General features: G+C 43.2%; 1 protein-coding gene across 4 annotated transcripts in view; it reads right to left on the minus strand.

The window, feature by feature from the left end:
• Positions 1–23,221, minus strand: part of MGAT5 (alpha-1,6-mannosylglycoprotein 6-beta-N-acetylglucosaminyltransferase) — a 1,044,542-nt gene that overhangs the window by 100,980 nt on the left and 920,341 nt on the right. For all 4 annotated transcript variants that reach the window (XM_069616573.1, XM_069616570.1, XM_069616572.1 and 1 more), the window contains one exon: positions 5,040–5,186. In XM_069616573.1, the coding sequence (XP_069472674.1) occupies positions 5,040–5,186 (147 nt within the window). The remainder of the gene's footprint in view (positions 1–5,039; positions 5,187–23,221) is intronic.

Genomic DNA, 23,221 nt, shown 5'->3' on the forward strand with positions numbered 1-23,221 from the left:
GCACGCCATAACCTGCTTGGTTTTCAGGCTTTGCCTGGTTTCTACTGCGAGGAACTCCCTCGTGTACTGCTGGTTGCCACACCCTGCTAGGGTGAGCAGTTGAGACGCACTTACTCAGTGTACTTTGGATAACCACTAGGTTTAAGTGTTGACTGGAACACATTTGCATTTTCAGAATGCTCAGTAGCCCGCATAGCTCGGTAAGTATCAGCTTCTATAAGGGCTGGGGGTCCAGACCCCTGTGAGGGCGTACCCCTCTTCTTGGACATGTTATATATTTATTTATGTATTAAGTACTTTAAAGTAAAGAGTGTGTGGAGGTTGTTGTATACAGACCCATGTGGGAGGTTGTAACTTCCTCTCTAGCCGCTGGTGTTCACCTTCGCCTTTTTAGTTAAAATTCGGTTGCCCTTTACCTTGGTTAGTTTCAGGACAACTCAGTCCTTTCCTTAGGTTTTGTTTTTCCCGATATCAATTGCTCCACCCAATACCTGTGCTTATTAAGCTGCAGTATTTTCTCCTAACATGAGGAAGAAAACAGGTTGCGTTATGCCTCTATTGAGGTCTGCAGGGCTTGAAGCTCTCTTTATGGGGATGTGTTTCCCTTACTATTTGTCCCTTTGGACATTCATTATTCTATTGGAACTATTGGTGGAGACAGGGTCAGCTCGAGAGGAGCTGTTCAGTTGTGTGGCATGGCAAGTTCAGCAACCAGGTTCTACTTGGAGGAAGTGTTTGGAAACACTTGATGCTATCTAACAGACGAGTTGCCAAATAATGATTTTATGGCGCCTGCCCAGGGATTTCCTCCCAAGGCTTGGCCTGTGGTTCAGCTAACCGTCTAACAGGTGTTGCAATTTCTCCTCTGCTCGAGGAGTTCAAGCAGGCTTCGGTACCCTCAAGAGCGTTGATTAACCTCTTTCATTGGGTATATATATATTTATATATATATATATATATAGACATATTTTATTTTCTACAGTGCAGAGGATAGAATGGGGTTTTCACATCCGTGCTGACCGTATGGATACAGGTCCCTAATTGGGAAGGGTCTAAATCAGTCTTTTATCCTGCTGAGATCGATAAGTGAACACCTCACACCACACTCTGTTCGTTGTAGTAATAAGCACCACTCGTATACCTGAGGGTCGTAGTACTATATAAGTGATGTTTTGCTATGAACTATGTGCTTGATTTTCCTTCCCCTGATTCCCTTAGTGGCCAGTCAGCCTCTCACGGATTCAGAGACTCGGACCTCAGGGTTTGAGGGGTCTGTGGTCCCAGGTTTATTGCACAACCTTTCATTTACAGGGCATTAATAATTATCCCAGAGTTCTTTCCCCCCTCATTCCTTTTTTCGCCATCCCTGGGGGAGATTGCATCATGATACTCGCGCTGAGCATTTCCCTCCTGTCAGTTACTTTCCTTTGCGCTAATCCCTGGTATTTCAATAAACTAAGGGGGACCCGTCCACGGTCAAGGGTTTGGTTAAAGTACAAGCGTGTATTTAGTTTTCTCTTAGAGGTGTACAGCAGGGCTTTAATATGGTCCTCAGGGTAGCCTTCTTCTGGGGTTGCAAGGTTTTTTCCCTTGGATATGTGGGGAGGGTCCTCCTCCTTTGGGAAATCTCAATATCCCTCGGTGGGATAGTGGGGTCTGGGAGTGATACTAATCTCCCATCAGATTATTATGACCCTCTATCACGATGCGTTCCAGCGTCTCTACATTAACTATCAGAAGGTGTCTGTCAGTGCGATTCCCAGTGGGCTGGGATATATATTTAGTTAATGACTTGTTTCTCCTGGTCACCTGCAGGGCAGGTGGACCTTTGGGTTTTCACAAGAGTTTGTTTTTGCAATACGGTGCCAGCTCAGGGTGCTGTGAGCTTCAGGGATCTTCAAATTAGATGAAATAGAGGTTAGACCTCTTCTGGTGTGCAACTTTAGTTTAACTGCTTAGCGATCGGTTCTTTGCAGTTACAGTCTTGCTAAGACTTTGGAATTTAGGAGTTCTCCTTCGGTTAGTTTTTGATCCTCTAGGGGTTTTATCACCCGGAGAGGAGAGAACAAGGTTCAAGCACCGGGCATATATACAAAGGAGTTTACATATCAATATAATGAGAACGTTTGGTTGTAAAATACATTTTTCTCCTTGCAATGTTTGGCCTCTTAGGGGTCAGGTGGGTAAATATCTGCCTTTTGTCATGGTAGCAGAGTCCTTTTCGCGAACGCGGGAGGTCTGTGGGTCTCTGTGTTGACGGTTTGACAGGTTCAGCTTCTCTGGTATGGCCCCTCTCTCTTCAATTCTGCTTCTGTCTCCAGAAGTCATCCTTCCTTAGTATACACATATGTCTTAAGACAATTGGGGGTTAGTCTATTGTTTTCTGCTCCGCTCAGGATGGGTCGTCCTCTTACAAATTATTAAAAATTACTTTTTACTCCCACTTGGTTTTCCCAGTGTAGTTATGGGACATGCTCTGTTGCTACTACAATATCTTCCTTTAACGCATGGGAGGGAGCCCTACAAAACTTTCACCCCTATGGGGTACTTTCTTTATCTCCAGGAGAGCTGGGTGCTTCTTTTCTTTGGTTTGCTATCCAGGTTCCCAAAGAGGGTGTGAGCTTTACTGTTTTAAGGTTTGATTGGACAACAGATGCGTTTTATTTCAGAAGGGTTTTTTTTCCTAACCTGTTTAGTATAGGATAGCTTTGTTCAATGTTTTCCCCTTCTTTTAACCAGTTGGTTTTGGTGGCTGGTAGGGTCGCTGGAATTAGCACATCTTCCTGTTTTCTTACAGTGGATTTGGCTATGCCTTTTAAGTCAGTTATTGGGGCAGCCTAGTCTTGGGCAATTCTCTTGCAGTCAGCTGATTGATTTAATGAAAGCATTTAAAACATGTCTTTCCTATTATTTTATTACATTGTCTATTGTATTGATTATGTTGTACTAATGGGATGCAAGGGCTTTAAACTTGCATAATATGAGCCTCCTGTCTTGTCATAGAATAGCTAATCCCCCACACTAACGTGAGATGGGGGTTTAGATTCTATTAAAGACAAGGAGGCGATTATTAACCCACCCACCCACCCTGGGTATGATATGATAGTTATGACACACATGTACACAGATGTTTTAAGAAAGAACAGTCTTTGGTTTGTTGGTCTTCCCATCCACCCACCCTTCTTGCTTGTTTTACAGCTACGAGTTGAGATTTTGAGCTGGAGGGTGGCTCACAGCTTCAAGTTATGGAGTGCGTGGTACGAGAGCTTCGCTGGATTTGCCTTCATCGTTTATCATCTGATCTGTGCAGTGGACGTCTGGTTCAAGACAGCTACAGAAAGAGGGGTTGGGTTTAGAGTAATGGACTTATATAAGGAAGGGTCCCTGCTCATTGGCCTCCTGCAGGGCATGACCTGTCCTCCATGATGGATTGGGGAGTTCCCCCTTGCATTGGCATTGAACTCTGTTTAGTTCTGTTTTAAACTTTTTTGTTTGTAAAGTTTTTTCTTTGCTGCTGTGGTTTCAGAGTAAAGATTAGAATGCATAATAATCGCCTCCTTGTCTTTAATAGAATCTAAACCCCCATCTCACGTTAGTGTGGGGGATTAGCTATTCTAGCTGATGCTAATTGCTTCAAGGAGGGACACATGGAATTAACTGAAGCTGGAATGAAAGCAGACAGAGACCTCATGCCGATCACTCGACCAGTCATACCCCCTCAGGTCACATAGTGAGGCTGACGCTTCAGTGTCCATTATCAGAGTATTTTCATTCACATGGCAGTCCCGACTTTTCAGGGCTTGTTTTAGTTTCAAATGTGTCAATTGCCCATTTTCAGCCATGGATTAGTTCTGGAGTAGATCTTACCTGCTGTCAGCTGCGTACTGCTGCAGACTGAACTCTGCACTTCCAGAGGTTTTTAAAGGAAGTTGGGCTTGAATTGCTTAAAGGCACAGCACTCCAAGGCACAAAGAACCACAAAGAACCAGGTCCAACGCACTGTAGCTGCAGCTCCTCTCACCAGTAACGACTGCTGCAGACTGAACTCTGCGCACGAACTCCGCGCGCTGCACTATTACACTGACCCCAATATCTTGTTTGTTCCAGGAGTTCGCCCGTACCTGCCGTAACCACAGAAAGCTGGCTGGTCTCTGTATGTTGCTCGCAACTCGCTGTATTTTGCTGCTTTTGTTGCACCCTGTGGCCCCCACCTTTGACCAATGGCTTCAGGCCGTTACTTCAGCTTCTGATGTAGAAGAGTGTTGGTCCACTATGCAACCAGCTACGAGTAGGCCCAGCAACGTCTGGATGCCCTTTCGGCCCTATCTGCATTCTCTAACTGTTGCGGATGGGGGAGATAGTGACACTCTACCATCCCCTGATCATTGACCTTGTCAGTATACCTCCAAGTGTTTTTAGGTACCAACCTTCATACTGTAAAGTCCACAAGTTCTTTTTTCTGGGCACTGCGTGTCGCACTGTCTGATTTCATACTGTTGATGCTAAGTATGGAATGTATATGTAATGCTCGTTGCTCCCTGTTGTAAAGTCAAGCGTGTTAAATAAAGTGTTTTTTAAAGTGCTGTAATACGTTAGCCATACAAGACCTAATTTCTCTTGAAAACCTTTCATTTACAAACTATGTGGTGCAATCAAACTGTATAACAAACTTTATGATTCAAGCAATTAACTCGGGACCAAACGTATGTATGGATTGGCCTTCCGTAAATTGACTAGACGTAACAATAAAAAACACAGAGGGCAATCATGACAGGATAGCATGAGACAAGAGGTTTGCTCAGACCTACAAACGTAATGACATGGCCCAGCATGGTGTCACATCACAGGCTCCAATTTCATACCTCTTAAAACCACCGACACATAAAAACTGTAAACAAATACCATGGCCTACCAAAGTAGTTATTCAAATTTCTTAATTAAAATCAAGATTGACATTGCCACACAACTAGACCAGAAGTAGGACCCCGGGGAGCGCCCGTAGTTCCCATTCTGCAAATACATTGGAAGGCTCTGCTTACCTCTCGGAGAGTTGGTTTGCCTTTGAAAAAATCTGTGTTTTTGCTGCTTTTTGGTGCAGCAAACTTAGGGTTCAGGAAAGCGCATCCATTGGCAATAGCTTCTAGAGGAGCAGGGCCTTCGTAGGGAAATCCAAGGCCAACAAACAACTGTAAATGAAATAGAATTTGTAATGCATAGAGCTTTGTAAAGTGTGCTGATATGTAACAGTCCAATATTAATTAAAATCAACTCAAAGAACAGCTGAGGCAAAACAGGCAGTATTAGGAACTTAAATATTTCCATAAACAATATGAAATTCCACATTTAGGAAGGGGACACTGTTCCCAAATATGTCCTTACCTATAATTCATAGGTGCGCTCTGAAGCAGCTGTCAAGTTCAAATGACCCATAACAAATCGCAGAGAAATAAAATACTCCAGCCACCCCCCCAACCCCCCCCCTTCGAACTAGCTCATAACGTTTTTATCTTTTAACCCAATGTCGTGCCTCTGGAGCACTTTGCCAGCTCCTGCTCGAACTCCCGGGCATCTGACTATGAGATAGAGCGCCCACCTGATCCAAAGAGCAGGGTGTCAAAGCGGATGTGGAGGAGAGATCGGCTCAGTGGAACCTCTTGAACCCCATTAAAACGTGTGCTCTTCCAGAAGGCCCTACAGAGCTCCCGGGAAGTGCAGATAAAGGCAGACCACGTGCTTTAGATTGTAGGGGAAAGCCTCTGGCGGCATGCCACTCTTTAGCCAGGATTTCTTCTAGTGTTTGATGCACATGGCAGGGCCGTGACCTCACAGGTTCTTTGATCATGTGTTTTGGGCAGCAGCGAGGTACAACTAGCCAACATTAGGCACCTGCACAATCCACACCATGGCCACCTTGCAGACTCTGCCACCTACGTTTCTATGAAGCATCAGCTCAGACTGAAGAATTTGGTGATGGAGGCTGGGCTTCTTGTCCTATTAGGTGGAATAGAACAGCTCTAAAAATAGGCAGGCAAAACTGTGGTGCGAGCAAATGCAGTCTCTCAAACCAGTTTCAAAAAAGGGTCCCCCGAATTGCAATCCAATGTACAGCTAAATAATAAGAAATACGAGTACTAAAGGAATATGTGTGAACATTGTTAACATTCCATAGTTTGACAGTACCACACATGGGGTTTTGTAGATCACAGGGAAGAAGCAAGAGGCAGACTACTGCAATTCTATCAAGTGTGATATTTGCAGCAACTTAAAAAGCCAAATTCTGCAAGAGAGGTATTTGAAATGCAACTGGGGCATGTAGACCAACATTACACTTTAGTATGTTTACATCAAAAAACGCATATTTCTACTCTGCAAAGGAATTGCAGAAGGGCAGTGAAGTATGTTTCTTACATGTTGGTGCACTCAAATGCATGCGATGATCTGCTTGCACTTCTACCAACATCCTACATTTAGGACAATGGGTGGATAGCCTGCAGAATCTAGTGGGGCTAACAGCAGGTGCCCTGCCACTGCGCCTTCTAAAGCACATCCGGGCAAACACAAGATTTCAGAGATGAGCGTAGGCTGGTCAACGGTCTAGAGAAGGGCACAGCTGCCGTCATGTCATTTATGAAGACACAAACAGTCCACCTTTCTTAGAAGAATGTCTGATAGGAGTGTGGCAATGTCATGGTAAGAAATGCCATAGCAGCATCCTGCATCGGGGAGCAGGAGTTCCATTTTCAGGTGCAATATTCACAGCTTCCAAATCGTTATGGATATGGCAAACATGCTGGGCTAACCCGTGCTAAATAGCAGGCTGGCATTTAGTTTGCTTCAGTTCAAGTGGGTGTAAGGAACAGGGCAAGGCGCTTCCAAATACACGTTGGCTGAAGTTTGACAAACCATTGGAAGCAAAACTATCTGAAATCAAACACCAGCAGGATCACGTGACATTACTTGAAACCAAAAGCCCACAACCATTCACAGCAAGCCACCCACAGTGCTGGACTAGAGCGGGAAAATGCTGGACGTGTATTAGTAACTGAGAAGGGTGCATGCAGTCTACAGCGCGTGTCATCAAGGAACAAGGGCACAGTTCTCAGTCGCTCGCCAAACAGATTGAACGGCACCCCCGGAGAGCTGAAAGGTGTCGGAAACATCTCTTGCATGGTTTGACCTGCGAGTAGCCATTTATTCAAGAACTGAAAAGTCTCTTGTAGCAAAGTTGGCATCAAGTGGAAGGGTCATACACTGGCCATTTCTGAACAAAATCCTTACTCAGTAAATGCAAATACACAGTTTGACATTAAGAAAAAGTATCTGAACATCGGACATGGAGAAGAGGTCAATCGGTAACAAAGCTCAGGGAGTTAAAAACTCACTTGAAGGGGCGTGGCCAAATGCAGCACAGAATGGCAGGTGGAATGGGAGCTCCCGCTCCGTTACTTTTATTTAATATATTGAGGGACATTAAAAATCTCACAACTGCCTTCCTTTTGGGCTCGTTCGACCTCCCGGTGCTCTAGGAAGTGGAAGAACGTTTTAATCGGTGCCATTTACCATGCTTCACCAGTGATACAAAGAGGCCCTGAAGCAGCAGTGTCTAGCAGAAGTTGACGCCGCATTTCCTGTCAGCACTGTCGGATCATGCTAGTGATGGACAGCGCAACCTGTGTAGTACAGACTTATACCAAAGGTCGGGTTCCTATTGCCAGGAGGTCAAGGTTGCTGTAGTATATGTAGTATACCAAAGGGTACTGCACACAATATTGCCTAACATCAAATTGGACCTAAAAGGGCAGGGTTATACAAGAACAATGGGCCAAGAACAATAATCTTCCTGCTTCTGGAGTACACCCAGCATCAACTAATCCTACAGAAAGGGAAAGGAATGGATCATCTTATCTGGATTGGGCACAGGATCTTTATTTCACAGCATGTATCCAAAACCACTGCACAAAAGAGAAGAGAGTTACTTTTATGCCGTTCTGCGCTCAAACATCTAAATGCAAAATATGGCCCGATTCAACCATGCACTTTCAAGGTCACTATTGACAGCAAGACTTCTTCCTCTGAAGACCCAACGGATCTGAAGAATGACATCAGCAATGGTCACAGGCTCTACTATCAACACATGATATACGTTCTTCCCTTACCGGTTATGTGTCATAATTCAGCACAAAGGGAAGCCCCCTCGTAATAATTATCCCTTTTAATATCAGCTTTTTAATTTTTCAGGAGCTGAATGTTTCTCTGGTTTTTCTCTGCTGTTTCGTCCCATATGTGATGTGCCTACAACCCCTTACGGCATTAGACATTGCAACGCTGATTTCCGAGCTTTTTATTTTTGCTCGACCTCGTTACTGTATTATGGCTGGGTGGGGATTTTGAACCACCACCAAGTTACGTATACTTGTTCCTTCACACCCTATTTTTAGATGTTGTGATGTTTATTTTTTTCTTCTTTTTTACACCTATTTTTGTGTGCAATTTTTTAAACTTTTTTCCTTCTTCGGCATATGCTAACTTCTGGATAAGTGATTTGTACTTAATGTGTAGACAGGTTTTAAGAGTCGACTGTGTGTCTATTGTTATCATTGTGCTGTTTTACAATATGGCTTTAAGGTTTATGACATGGAATGTTAAAGGCCTTAATAACCCCATTAAGAGACAAAGTCCTAGCTCACATTAATAGATTTGAACCGACTGTGGCCTGCTTGCAGGAAACTCACCTATCCTCACAAGAGTCTATGAAATTAAAAAAATGTGGGTGGAAGAGGTATTTGTGAGCCAAGCGGATGATAAACATAATGGAGTGGCGATCCTAATTAAAAAAAGGCACTAAATATCAAGTCCTACACAATGACTCAGACTCCAAGTGCAGGTGGGTTTTGGTCAAACTATCAGTAGATTCTCAAATTATCTCATTCCTTAAAGGATAGTTCCGGGACTTTTTTTTTATTGTCCCTACGGTTCGGCCATGTGTTTTTAAGCATAAATCGGTAGATCGTAGAAAACTTTCCTATGGACCTTACCCGACTTTTCGTCCATTAACGCACTCGAAATCAGCCGCCATTTTCTGATAATCCTATCATTTCCCCCCATCGACCTGGCTCACCTGCGTTTGCGGCACTAAATCAAATCCCCCGCCCCTGAGCCTGACATCAGCAGACGCGTACCGCCCATTTCCCAACGCCAAAGCATGTTTCGTGTCAACAATCGCTGCGCCTCAGCTAATGAAGTGTCGCCATGGAAATGGCAGGACGCCTCTTTCCTCAATAAGTATAAACACACAGTTTCACAACACACAGCAGCAGATTTTCGATTCCATTACTCTCTCTGTGTTACTTTGAGTATTCTGTGACTCGTTTCTGTGCTCTGGTCAGCTACCTTCGCCGCTTCTAGGCCTTGTGAACACCTGTACCATCTCTGTAAATTATTTTACTTTCTTTACCACACAATGGCTACAATAATGCCGTATATGTACGAGCCTGAGTACACCGAGGAGGAACTACTTGAAAGGCAAGCACGCGAAAACGATGGGGATTCGGACGGCAGTTGGGAGGACCAGTCAACGGATGAAGAGCCTGGACCATGTCGCATGGACGGCGTCTCCACCTGGTGCACGTGCAATCGGTGCGAGCTAATGCCAACTGAGGAGGAGAACTGCTGCTGCCGTGAAAATTCCGGGTGCTTGGCCTACATTTCGGAAGGCGAGCCAAGTCCGCAATGCATCACCGAGCTGCCAGAGTTCAGGGAAGCCTGCCTCTCACGGACCGTGTTGAGGATGATGATGGTGCTTATGCACGAACTTCGCGGCACTGTTCGTCCGCGTAATCCGAGTAACGAGTAAGTATACTCTGGTTGTGATGTCAGTGATGCCACTACTATTTCATGGTCGTCTCCCACATATAAAATTACATCTACATATCATTCGAATGCATGTAAATTGGTTCCATATTGTGCATTTTCTAGATAGAATTTTTTTCAAAGCAGAATGACATTTTTTACCTGAATCGACAGTGATAAGAAAGTTTTGTCATTTTAATACAGTTTGCATCTTTCATTTTCACAGGTGGTACAGGCTGGTGGCCTATCGTTGCTTCACTTGGTGGCTTCACGGGAGGCTCGGACACCGCGTTCGGAGAGTAATACCTGCCTGTGCGGTACTTGCCATTAGACAACATTTCCCCAGCAACAGTGGACAATACCGCGGATTTTCCCTGGATGTGCTGCAACCGGAACTTTACAATGTGCAATGTTTATTATTTATGTTCAATTGAAATTAAGATCTAAAATAAAACCCAACATATATTTTAACAATGGTTGTTTTGATTTTTTAAATGAATCTAGTGTGTCTCCATTGAATAGTCTTCCTGTGCCTTGTCTTGTCACACCACATGTCTCCGGCCAGCATCCTCCCTCACGCTGGCCGCCCACCTTCAATCCACATAACCGTTGAACCCATATGCAGCAGACATACATATGTTATTTTGCGGGTTGGCATCAAGCCTCCCGGCCTTGCCTCCTCCCCCAAAAATACTTACCACACCACTTTGTTCAAGCGTTGGCAATAAAAGGCCGTTGGATTTTATTGATACAAAACATGGTTATAGGTAAATAATCAATATGGTTGGTCATAATAAATCATCCTTTTGGGCACCGGGTACAGAGATGACCCCCTCTGGCCCGTGCCGCCTTGCCACCACAGGCCAGCCTGCTGCTGACTAACTGCCTAGGCATCCAGGGTCTCTAGGGTGAACTGCACCCATATATTCTCCTGGGAGGGTGAGGTATTTATAAACTCACCCCCCTGCCTTCCATGTACTAGATCCTGCAGCCTGCCTCTTACATGCAGTTAGATGGCCTCTCCTTGGTGAGGCCCTGCGGCAAACGAGTCTTGTCTGCACGACCACCGCCCCAATCCACACCCCCGCCCTATCAAAGGCAGTTCGCACCGGGGTACTTGTGCTGGCAAGTGGAGCTGTCAGGGAGCGATAAAGGCCAAGAGGTGCCAAAGACCATGTACACTTCAAAGTGGTCTATAGAGCATGGGTTGTTGTTCCCATGTCTACCTCCAGACCCCGTGTCTCCTGCCAAGCATCCCCCCTCACGCTGGACGCCCCCCTGCAATCCACATAAGTGTGTCTCCATTCACGAGTCTTCCTGTGTCTTGTCTGCACGACCACCGCCCCAATCCACCCCCCCGCCCTATCAAAGGCAGTTCGCACCGGGGTACTTGTGCTGGCAAGTGGAGCTGTCAGGGAGCGATAAAGGCCAAGAGGTGCCAAAGACCATGTACACTTCAAAGTGGTCTATAGAGCATGGGTTGTTGTTCCCATGTCTACCTCCAGACCCCGTGTCTCCTGCCAAGCATCCCCCCTCACGCTGGATGCCCCCTGCAATCCACATAAGTGTGTCTCCATTCACGAGTCTTTCTGTGTCTTGTCTGCACGACCACCGCCCCAATCCACCCCCCCGCCCTATCAAAGGCAGTTCGCACCGGGGTACTTGTGCTGGCAAGTGGAGCTGTCAGGGAGCGATAAAGGCCAAGAGGTGCCAAAGACCATGTACACTTCAAAGTGGTCTATAGAGCATGGGTTGTTGTTCCCATGTCTACCTCCAGACCCCGTGTCTCCTGCCAAGCATCCCCCCTCACGCTGGACGCCCCCCTGCAAACTGCATAATGCCACGACATATACACGTCATTCATTCACAAACACACCCCTGTTTCGAATTCTTTATAACCCACTTCATATTTCTAATGAGAACTTCTTTGCGCTTTGCTAGTCATCCCGTGAAGGCGCTGGTTATCTGTTCTTCGTCTCTGTGAACTTCCGTGACCACTTCGAGCAAACTCGTAAGTTTGCAACCTGTGAACTGCTCCCTGTTCTACGACAAGAAACTACTCTGATCCCTGCATCTAACTGTTTGTTCGTCAAGGTAAGGCCATGTACCATAATCATTTTGCGTCCAATTTCTTTTCGTTCAAGACAGTACATGCAAGGAACTAGTCACATGTTCTGAGTTTAGTCAAATTATTTTTCTATTTTTTTAAAGTTATTCAAATACTTATCCGCATGTGAATAACGTGTATAGTTCCAAGAACCAAAACGAACCTTGCATTGAACCTTTTATGTGTCATTTAATTTTTTAACACATTGGTATTCATATAGAATTGTTGATCTTTACTTTTCAGAACTTTCCACAATGCCTGCCTGTTCCATTGGCGGTTGCCCTTCGAAGACACATAAAAAATCTGAAGGTACTATAATGCATGTTTTCCCTAAGACAATAGATCAGATAAGAGAATGGGTCCGATATTGCGGATATCCACCGTCTGAGCTTGAAAGTAGAGTCCTAGAAGTCTTTGCGGACAAGAGGGGTGATCGATACCGCATCTGCAGCAGGCACTTTAGCTCAGACATGTACTCCACATCATTGCTAATAAAGAAGAACACACCGCGAGCGAAGCGAAAATTGCTCTCAACCGCTATTCCCACTCTATTCGTCCACATCCCTCCACTGGTGAGTCAAGTTTACGTATTTAGCTCTCGGCCTTGCGGTAGTGTGTAGCATTAGCTAACAATAATTTCCCCATTTATGTATCCACTCAATATGAAGGCGGAAGATTCTCCATCCGTGTCGTTATTGCAGTCATCAGCCACTTCAAGCGCCTATCGGGTAATCTTACTTAGCTATTCTGCCACTGGCTTGTTTTAGGCATGTAAATCAATAGTTTTAATTTATCGTGTAATTATTTTACCTAATGGTACACCCTTGTACTCGTCCTCTAGTCTTTGTTTTCAGTTATAATTATTGTTATCAAAATAATGCAAGTACTGTCTTTCAGGGGGATGCTGAGGAGTCCAACGCATTGACGACAACCGTTGATGTCACTCAGATGCTCGAGGTACGTTTCCAGACAGTTCCATCGATGGAGATCATCAGATCTTGCATTTTTGTAGCGTGATTGTTACACACAATGTTTCTTTCGTTTTTAGCCATTGATATGTCCTTCTGTCGTCGCCCTCCTATGTGTCTTCTTTTTTCAATATTGTGTTCATTACTAATGAAAGTCCTATGTTTCAGGGAGTCGATGGAGCATTAGTCCAAGAAGAAGGGGGAGCATGCAGTTACCGGTCGGCGCAACAGCTTGCAGAAGCGTGCACCGCAGTTACAGCGTCCCTTGATGTTCTTATGCATTTCGAGGTATGGATACTGACAGTTCGATCAAGCGAAATCATATGACGTGATTACATCCGCTATACTTCCTTCTTTATTAACGCAAGTACTATGTTTCAGGGAGATGACGGAGCTTCTTCTACAAGAACATCACCCCTAGTAGTTGATGCAGATCTCTGGGTGGTGACACTTCCAACAATCGAGCAAATCGAATCATATTTAGATATCCATTATTTATTTTAGACAACTGATCATTTGTGCAGGTCTATTTAGATGAGCCGTTGACGCCTGCACAAAGTTTATGTTCTTTTTAACAAAATAGAAAACCATACTAATGCAATTACTGTGTTTCAGGGAGTTGCTGAAGCGTCATCTTCAATAATATCATCAATGGAAGTCTATGAGGAGCCCGAGGTATGGATCTTGACAGTTCCATCTAACTAGATCAACAATGCGTGAATAATTTTCGTTTGAATGTTCTACACAAAGCGTTCATTCGTGTTTTGATATTGAGATGTACGTGGGTATTGGTCCCCAAGTACATTTTGTGTTTTCAATATTATTATACATACTAATGAAAGTTCTATGTTTCAGGGAGTCGATGGAGCGTCAGTGCGTGATGGATGTGCTTATCATGAAAATATAGTCGTTGCAGCGCAAGAGGAAGTGGAGACATGCACACACGAGTCGGAGCAACAGCGTCCTGATGTTGAAGTTCGAGGCAAGAAAGTTTCAAAGAAAAGAAAGCAAAAGAAGGTTAGTGTCCTGGTCACTATATTATGTTGTTTTTCACTGTTAATAGTTCAATACTGTAAGTTGTGTTTAAACTGAACATCCCTTTTCCAATCTGTCCTCTAGTTGCGAGTGGGTGTACGAACTAGATCTACACAGACAGTGAAGCGAACGAGAGATGTTGCTTGTCAAACCTTTTGGCAGGGACTTGAGACTGGAGATGCATCGTGCCAATGGGAAGAATATGAAGTGATTGACAACGGAGCTATACCACCACCAGCCATTGATAGTGAATGTCCTCCTGGTAGTTCGTATGCAGTCGGAGATCAATTCACAGAATCCACACCCACAAAAACTAAGACCGCGAGAAAGTTGAAGAAATTGTTTTATTCACCCATCGCCGGAGAAGGAACAGATGTTGCAATGGAAGAGAATGAAGTGGACGACAATGAAACACCATCAATATCACTGAACATAGCGGAAGACGATATCAGAGATTCTACCTTTCATGTGAGTGACATGTCCTCAACGTTACAGGCCGAACCAGCTGGGATGCAGAGTGACAGTATAAGGAAAGAGGCCAAATTCATTGTATTCGATAGTTGTTTGATTGATATTATTATTAGGATGAATTGTGGGCATTCGGTTGGTGGGGAAGTATGTGGGGAGCCATTGATTAATGTGACTCGTGCAATTCGAGGCACTAACCTTAAAATACATGCCACCTGTACAAAATATCATCCTTTCTCATGGTCTGCACAACCCATGCTGGGGCAACTGCCAGCAGGCAATCTACTTTGTGCAGCGGCCGCACTTTTTAGTGGTTCAAGTTTTAAAAAGTTAGAGTCTTTCTTTCAGTTTGTGGGAATCCATTTCATTGCGAAAACTCAGTTCTACAAATACCAAACCGATTATCTATTTCCAGCCATTAGCGAAGCTTGGAGAATGGAAAAAATGTCTATTGATAGTACATTCGCGGGCAAACGGTTCAGGCTAGCCGGTGATGGACAGTGCGACAGCCCAGGATTTTCAGCCAAGTACTGCACCTACCACTTTCAGGACATGGAAAGTAAGAAAATTGTGAGTTCGGTGGTCGTGCAGGTGTCACAAAGTACATCCTCAGTGGCCATGGAGAAAGTTGGCTTTGTAGCATCATTGCAAGAACTACAATCGCGGGGAATGGTGATCGACCTGATAGCCACGGACAGACACGTTTCAATTGCCAAGACAATGAGAGAAGAGTACAAAAATATAAATCACCAATTTGACGTTCGGCATCTTGCAAAAACAATCAATAAAAAAATGTCGACTGCAGGTAAAAAAAAAGATATGCAAGGTATTTCACAGTGGTCCAAGTCAATCAGCAACCATCTTTGGTGGAGCTCAAAAACATGTGGAGGGTCGTTGGAAATTCTACTGGAAAAATGGCGGTCAGTAATGCTACACTGTAGCAACGTTCACCGCTGGACCACAAACCAACATTTCCACAATTGTGAACATGGCCATTTGTCCACAGAGGAGGCACGGAAGAAGAAGTGGTTGATTCCTTCATCACCCACTCACAAAGCCATTGAAAAGATTGTATTTGATAAAACTATAACAAAAGATTTGAGGGGACTCACGGAATTCTGCCACACAGGAGATTTGGAGGTGTTCCACAATATGTGCCTAAAGTACAGGCCAAAACGATTGCATTTTGGCATGGAGGGCATGATAAATCGGACCCTTCTAGCGGTCTTGGCACATAACCATAATGTTGGCCGTCAACAAAGTAGGACGACCGGAACTTTAGGGACGCTTCGCTACAATAAGGCCTTCACTAAAAGAAGTAAACAATGGGTGATCAAACCAGTGTTTGAGGATATGCAATATGAGTTTATTGAGAGACTTATTGTTGATGTCCTAGATAGGCACATACATGGAGTTGTGAACGAACCTGTGCAGGGGACAACTGCATTGCCACCCAACATTGCCTCTGTTCCATGTCCACCTAAAGCAGAGCTCATTGAGAAATACACATCACGGTTTAAATGATTGTAATTTGATTGTCTGTTCTCTCGAGTCTCCTCATGTCGCAGGCCCATTGAATATGTGTAGCTATGTATTGTGTAAATAAAAGTGATTGCTCAGTGTACATGCAATGTGTCTCTCCACCCTTGCCCCTCCCTTCACCGTGCAGTAGTGCGAACCAGCCGGGTGTCACCTGTGACTTTGCTCTGGAGTCTCCTCATGTCGCAGACCCATTGAATATGTGTAGCTATGTATTGTGTATATAAAAGTGATTGCTCAGTGTACATGCAATGTGTCTCTCCACCCTTGTTCATTTGCGCATTAAATTAAACCAAACAGTAATATAAATCATTTTTCAAAAAATATAGAATGTCTCCGTATTTATGGTTCGCTGGGGCTGCAAATGCACGCAGACAAAATGCAAAGATGGAGTGTAAATTTCAAGTCCTGTGAGATGGCCTTACACTGAATGTAGCTAACTAGGAATGTGTGCTCGTTCAAAGTGAAGGTCAGCTGCTTTGATTTTTTGCTCGGGTGCCGGAATGGCCCACGACTCAGTATAAGGTTCTATTGTTATTTGACCTTGACAGGCCGGGACCATCCCGAAAGACTTCTTTTTGGGGGTGTGGTGCAATAACGTAAGAAACGATAATGAATATAATTTCAGAAACAAAAGCCATTTAATGTTCGTTCATTAGAAGAAATAACGTCGGCATAGAAGGAGTGGTATTTCGGGGCTGCCCTATGCACAGACACAATGGAAAATGCAAATATAATGTAAGTAACTCTTTAGATGAGTTTATACCGCAATTTAATTACTATACAGTAGCTTTAAAGACGGGTTAAGTTGTACTTGTTCGTTCTATGTGGCATATTGTTTTGTACCGCGCACTATCTTGAGGAGAACCATCTCCTTTTACGGAAGCACCTCAAAACCTTCCTCTTTGCTTCTGCTTTCTCTCTCCCTCTCCCCTGCTACAACTGGTCCACTGTCTGTGACCTCGGTCCTGGGCCCTTCCACTCTCCACCTGCACTGCCTCCCTGTCAACCCCTGCACTGGGGGACTGTCTCAGTATCCTACAGCCCCCCCCTTGACGTATAATACCCAGTTGCACTGTCCTAGCTATGAAATAATTTCCCGACCTAATATATAAAATGAATAATTTTGATAAAGATTGGATGGTGAGACTAATTTCATTTTTTATGTTTTTAAAACAGGTACCTCCTTCATTATTGTATGTGTCACGAGTACCAGACACCGGCGGATGGCTTTTACAACCGCCAGTTGCTTCTCCGCGTGAACAACTTTACCACCCTGACCATTTTATGGGACGATCGCCAAGTACAAGTATGCCCTTACGCGGTACTAACGGCTAGATGCAACATACAGACCGTTGTGGTGGCCTAGTGCCTCGTTGTTGGAACAGCCATGCGATTATCAGTGCGACCGAAGAGCTTATTTTATCGTAAACCAACACCCTGTGTACTGCACACGAACATTGCTTGCCTCAAGACGAACTATTTTGGATCGAGAGCAAAGAAAAATGCAAATCGCTGAATATTCTCTAAACATTTGATGTCAAATAAATGTACTTTACCAAATGTACAATCTTGCGGTTTGATTTAAAAGTACAGTTTCATATTCCGAATTGTGGCGCGCTGTGTTGTGAGCTGATCTGTGTTGGTTTCCGGGTTCTGTGTGGAGTCGCGTAGAAGACGCCTGGGCGCGTTTGCCTACGCAGCACAGTCACGTCACGGATAGAGGCGGGGAATATGAATGTTTTGATAAAGTCTGTTTCAGGGGCGGGGGATATGATTTAGTGCCGCAAACGCAGGTGAGCCAGGTCGATGGGGGGAAATGATAGGATTATCAGAAAATGGCGGCTGATTTCGAGTGCGTTAATGGACGAAAAGTCGGGTAAGGTCCATAGGAAAGTTTTCTACGATCTACCGATTTATGCTTAAAAACACATGGCCGAACCGTAGGGACAATAAAAAAAAAGTCCCGGAACTATCCTTTAATGTTTATGGATCCACGATCCAAAATTCTGGACAGAGTTGAAACAAATGATTCTGCAATTAGATCTTCCCAATTTGGTATTATGCGGAGATTTCAACAATATTATCCTTTCTTAGACAGAAGGCCCCGCTGTCAATTCAAATGTAAAAAAAATCACAAAATGAATTTGTTAAATGTCTCACAGAAATTGGAGCTGTTGACTCATGGAGGCTCTCACATCCTACTGATCTAGATTTCACCTTCCACTCCTCCCCATATAACTCATTACATACAGATTACATATGTGATGCTAAATCCCTAGTGGGTGCTATTATTCACTCCACTATTGAATGTTCACTAATACCGGACCATGTTCCTGTAATCACTAGTTTATACCTGGGATGTGTCCAAAAGGATATAAATAAATGGAGATTTAATAATCTCACTTCTTCAGGATACCAATTCTCAAAAATATTTTCTTGATTTCCATTACTTTTTTTCCACATTAATAAATATGAGGACACTCTCTGGTCAATAACTGGGATGCGTATAAGGCAGACCTACGGGGAAACATTGGGCCTCATTACGACCCTGGCAGTCTGGGTACTACGGTACCGGTAAGCATGCCGGTACCGCAGTTCCCGGACCGCCATACTACGAGCTCTGCTCGCAGGTGCCTTCTCACCCACCATGTTTTTCCTGGCAGGTGTAACGGCACCCGCGAGCAGAGCACGTCGAATGCACCGGCACAACTCTGAATGTGCCGGTGCATCCAACGTCCCCATCCCATTCAGCCCTATGGGGCAGAATGGGGATGGGGAGGCCCTTGATTCCGTCACCCGCAAATGGGCAATTACCAGGTCCGCCGAGCTCGGCATGACCCAGTTCTTGCCCATTCACGGGTGCCAGAAAAAATGCAACTGCGGCGGCAGCCGGGCTGTTTTTAACGGCACGGCTACCGCCAGAGTTGTAATGAGGCCCATTATCTCATTCGTAGCCAAAAATAAGAGAAGCCAAGAAAGATCTAGATGCCCTATATGAGGAATTAAGAACTTTAGAGAAAAAATATAATACTGGAGCAAACAATAACTTATTTAAGCAAATCCTGACCCTTTGTTTTTCTATCAACAAAAGATTCACTGAACAAGTCTGCGGTGAAGTACTGAAATTTAAATAAAAAATATATCAATCATCCAATAAGGCTGGTAAAGCTTTAGCCTTATATCTTAAAATCAAAAAGTAAAGACCTAAAATCACTGCGGTTAAAAATGATTCTGGCAAATTAGTATCTTCTGATGCTGAGACCCTGGAAGTGTTTACTAAATATCAAAATCTATATTCTTCAGATCACACTTATTCTAACCTCAACATCATTTAATTTTTTGATCGTCTGAAACGTAATCACCATACTAACATCGATCTCAGTAATTTAGATGGGCCTATTCATATATATTAAATCATTAAGGCCATAAAAGATCTTAAGAAAGGCAAAGCTCCCGAACCAGCTGGATTGTCTATGGATTTCTTTGCACACTTCATCTATTCTCTCTTCTAAGCTTGAATCTCTTTAAAAAAGATTCTCAAGAATTGATAAATCACTGGGATTTTACAGAAGCCCTTTTAATACTGTTTCTCAAACATAATAAAGATGGTGAACTACCTAAAAACTGTAAGCCCATTAATTTCATTCCAACTGCAAGATTTTTGCTAAGATCTTAGCCAATAGAATTGAACCCTTCATACATAAGCTAATTAAATCCAATAAGGCTGGATTCGTGAAAGGTTGAAATATATCAGCAAACTCTAGGCTGTTTATCCCTTGCATTATATCAACAAGAAAAACAATCCAAACAAACCCTATATGGCAATTGCATTGGATGCAGAGAAAGCCTTTGACCGTGTCGAAATGGGACTTTTTATTCCAGGCTTTGAATTGGCATGGATTTGGTGACTGGTATTTTAAACTAGTTCAACTTTTGTATTCGTATCCAAAAACCTCCATTTTTATCAACAATAAATGTTCACCTAGGTTCTCCCTACATAGAGGTACTAGACAAGACTGTTCCCTCTTCTCCTATTTTTATATTGGCCCTCAAACCCCTACTGGAATTGATACAAACTAATTTAGACAAAGATATTACTTATGGGGGATATGAGTTTAAACTAGCTGCCTATGCAGATGACATTTTAATCTCTCGACAACCAAACATAACACTCCTCCATTTACTAGACACAATTGACCTATTTCCCCATTTCTCGGGATATAAATTGAACAGGCACAAATCAGAAATGCTTCCCCTTAATGTCCATTGTGTTAAAGAAGATTTCATACACTTTTTGTTTTAGCTGCCTATTTCGATTAAATACCTCAGTATCTCTATTACCTCCTCTCTACCTCAAATAATCAAGATCAACTTACAAAACATGCAATCGAAATTAAATGACTGTAGCTACATGGTCCTGTGGGATGTATTTACCCATGCATCCGAGCACTACCTCAAAACTGTGCAGTACTGACATGAAAACATCATGATGGCCAGAGCTTCCCAGAAAATGCACAGGGAAATGCATGAAGAATAGGCTGCCACTCATTTTTGCTGATGTTATGGGCACAGAAGGACACTGCCTAAAACCACCATTGGACTACCCACACAGTAGTCTGAAACCATTGGGAATGGCAATGCTGATTGCCAAAAGCAAACCCATAACTGTGGAGAATTCATTTTCTTAAATCCCAAAAAGGGGTGCAGTACCAGTACTCACCACTATCCAAAAGCCGGCGTTTTAAAACCACCAGATTTTACTTTTTTGTAGAAAACTGAATAAATGAACCCAAAACAGGCCAAAGAAAGACTTACTGAGAGGTGGATCCAATGTAAAGTTATATTCTGAAGTGACTTGAAGGTTTATAACAAGACTGGCTGAGCTGGGGATTTCAGCAGTTTAAGTAAATTTGGACTGAAAGACATTAAAAATCTCAAGGTTTAAGAGAAATGAGTGACCTACTTTGAGTGTCACATAGGTTGCAATTGTTTAAATGTCATAGTTTTGAACTTAGAATCAGCATTCTAGCTGCATATGTAAAAAAATTGTCTTGACTTAAACTGGGAAACAAAAAGTGACATTTTATCTAAAAAACTGGCTTAAAGAGATTCCAATTCTGCCTGGCAACTACCCCCATCAGGAGTGAAACTTGAGTCACAGCTGTGTTCCCAGGCCTAGCTGCCCTTTTGCTGCTCACACCAAAAGGGATATGACACTTCCCTGATTGAATTACCTGGGCTCTGCAGGAAATTGAACAAAGCCCTGTCCTGACTCAGGCAAATGTTTTATTGGCGGGAGTCGTAAATGGAGCTTCCTCTTGGCAGAAGCTGGGAGGGGCAGGGTCTCTGAGCTTGCCAGAAACTGGAAAGACTGGTTTCTGTACCATGTGACATGAAAAGACACACCTCTATAGCCAGAATATGGTTTTAGAAAAAGATGAATAACTCATAGAGCGGACATGTGAAAATTGTATAAATGACACCATAATTCTTGTGATTTTTCTGCCCACATTTTAAGAGGTTTTTAGAACCGGTGGCATGTTCAGGGGGGTTTTAGCGGAAAAGAGGATATTACTCAAAATGTGTGCATGTGAAAAATCTGACACTTCATCAACTAATGTCCATACTCCTTGCGCACATGTGTGTAAATTTGGGTCAATGTCCGGAATTGCAAAATCAGTTAAAAAGTGAAATATGTGCCATTTCTGAATGCAAGCCCTCAGGAAGAGCAGATTTGGACAGGGTATACCTCCTGTAATTCATGATGGGTGCATATGATTTTAAAACAATATGTACCTCTGCAAATATGTTTTTTTTTATCAAATATAGATTATGTGCAATTTGACAGGGGAGTGTCCTCTCTGCAAGCCATACAATGACATCGCTCTGACTCACAGTTCCTTCCCCAATCAAGTGAGAAATGGAAGTTTGACCAATGATAAGTGGAGAGGGGCTGGCTAGTGATGCTGCTCACACACACCCATTTTAAAAACACATAAAAACAGAGAGACAGGACAGATAGGGATCTTTCAAATCCATTTGCAGCTGGAAGCTCTGCCGGGAAAATCCATTCTTTACCTCTATCAATCTCCAGAGAAAGCTGTGCAGAAAGATCCAGACTTTAAATCCCTCAATCTTCAGAATCCAGAGAGAGAGCAGACCCAGATCACTGTGAAGTGCAGAGACCAGAGTCCCGTCTAAAACCTGACCAGATCCATGGCGAGGCCCATTTCACTCAAGAATATAGTGTGAGTACCTAGAAAACTGTGCAGAACCAATCTCCTAGTTAAAATAATATAATTCAATCTAGCTTAATCTAAGTAGAACTGTCTCCTAACTGTCACCTGTCATTTGCATAGCTGTCACCTGTCATTTTCTAGTTGCAAGCTGCACTTGTCTTTTTGAACTTTAAAATTTCGAATCTGAAAAACGACCTTTATTTAATCGCTCATATCTCCGTGACCGTTTGTGCTAGAGACTTGCAGTAACTTTCATCTGGAAGCTGAGATCCTAGGCTTTCCTAGGACCCCAAAACGATAGTGATAGTCCTTGTAGTTCCTCTGTAATCGCGCCAGACGCATCCGCGAATTTTGCCGCGATTTGAAAATTTCTCCACTTGCAAAAAGATAGCTGCTTTTGCTTTTCTCTGAAAAAAAATCGTTTGCCTCATAAAAACTATCCCTGCATCACTGCTAGAGTGAGCCTGAGCTAGTATTAACTTGATTTCACTCACCCTGAACCTCTAAAGGGAATTAAAAGCATTTTAGCATATTTTTTCTTCATTTCCAGCACATTTAAAAGCATTTTGCCTGTGTTTTCAACTTCTGTAGTCTAAGTTGCTGGGTGAACTGAATTACATTTGAATTGCATTTCTGAGAACTGTGTGCTTCCTTCCATTTCCTTGCATTGCATAAAAGGGGGGGTGAATTGCCATAGAAAAGTGATTACATTGTTTTGTTGAAATCATATTGAGTATTTTCTATACTGCATTTCATTCATTCAACCTTGCATTTCCTTGAACCCTATAAAACATTCTCTTCCACATTATTCTTCTGTCCCTATTTACCAGTGTGCTATCTTATCCATTTCATGTCAACTCCTTAGTGATTATAAAGAAGTGTGCTAGTGCCAGATTCTCCGTTGTTAATCTTTATCATATCAGATTAAGTGTGATATTCAATTATTAATTTATTATAAAGTGTGATAGATATATATTGCTTTACTTCTCAAATAAACCTTTTAATTTGCAAAA

The sequence above is a fragment of the Ambystoma mexicanum genome, chromosome 9 (genome assembly GCF_040938575.1).
Source record: "Ambystoma mexicanum isolate Mex_15411 chromosome 9, UKY_AmexF1_1, whole genome shotgun sequence".
NCBI lineage: Eukaryota > Metazoa > Chordata > Amphibia > Caudata > Ambystomatidae > Ambystoma > Ambystoma mexicanum.